The 1,149-nt window shown below is 67.8% G+C and overlaps 1 protein-coding gene across 1 annotated transcript in view; it reads right to left on the bottom strand.

Moving 5' to 3' along the window:
- The window catches only part of EVC2 (EvC ciliary complex subunit 2), a 105,537-nt gene extending 105,054 nt beyond the window's left edge, over positions 1–483 (bottom strand). Inside the window, exon 1 of the mRNA XM_019661149.1 lies at positions 340–483. Coding sequence (XP_019516694.1) covers positions 340–483 — 144 coding nt within the window. The remainder of the gene's footprint in view (positions 1–339) is intronic.
- Between the last annotated feature and the right edge of the window lie 666 nt (positions 484–1,149).

Raw genomic sequence — 1,149 nt, forward strand, 5'->3', positions numbered from 1 at the left:
AGTGCTCTGTAAACCACCGCTCGTCTCTCGTGGGGCGCTCCCCTCGGGAAGACGCTCTGGTGCCTGAGCCCACCTCACGCTCACATCCACCCTCCGGGGTAGACGCTGCAGTGGTTACGGAGCAGCAAACAGGCCCCGAGAAGGGAAGCGACCGCCCTGGGTCACAGAGCGCTCAGGCTGCAGAGCGGGGTCCCGCCCTGCCGCAAACCCCGAGCCCGCGGCCACCTCACACCCGTCTCCCCCTTTCCCGAGAGTTTTCAGCCACAAGCGGGAGCCACTAAAGAACAAGGCGCAGCGTCCTCCTCAGAGCCTGCCCCCCTTTCTGATCATTCCCCCGACTCCGAGGGGCCTCCCGCCGCGGGCGGAGACGCAGCAGAGCCGCCAGCCTCGGGCCCCGGGCCCAGCGGGCAGCGCCAGGGCGGCGGCCAGGAGGCCCCCGGCCAGCACCCACGTGGCGCGCCCGGGGCAGCCCGCCCAGCCCATCGCCCGCCCCGGACGGGTGACCCCAAAGTGGCCGGCGCGGTCGAGCTGTGCAGCTTCCGGACCCCAGGACCGCCCCGCCGCCGAGCATGCTCAGTGCGAGCCGCTGCGGAAAGTTTTCCTGGAGGAAACCTGGCATCTGGGACTCGGCGGGCGGGGACGGGCGTGGGCGGCGGCGAGCGGGCTGGCTCCGAGGGCCCCTCCGCCAATGCCTGCTTTGTTGTCTGAGTCTCAGCTCAGCCCATCTTCTCCAGAAAGAACTTGCTTGACACACACCGGGCTGAATCCAGAGTCTGCCCCGGGCCCTCTAACCTCCTGTTGATAGAGCTGAGAAGCACTGGGCTACACAGGGCCGTGTGTCCTGGAGAGCCCAGAGGAGACCGGGCAGCACAAAGAAGGTCTGGGAGAGGGACTGGCCGCTCAGGGGCAAGGGGAAAGCGACTGTCATTTCCTGTTGCGCTCAGTTTAGCCGGATTGGGCACCCACTGCCCTGAGCCCTTGCTGTGGATTAGCCTCTGGCCCTGCCCAGGCATCCCCCCCACACTCCCAGGGGGATGCCGTTAGACACTCTAGGACGCCTCTGGGGAACCAGAGAGGGGACTTGGTGTCTGGAGCCAGGAGGCAGCAGCTGAGCAAAACTCCCTGAGCTCTCCGTGGGGGCAGGCAGGG

The sequence above is a fragment of the Hipposideros armiger genome, unplaced genomic scaffold (genome assembly GCF_001890085.2).
Source record: "Hipposideros armiger isolate ML-2016 unplaced genomic scaffold, ASM189008v1 scaffold_337, whole genome shotgun sequence".
Classification (NCBI taxonomy): domain Eukaryota; kingdom Metazoa; phylum Chordata; class Mammalia; order Chiroptera; family Hipposideridae; genus Hipposideros; species Hipposideros armiger.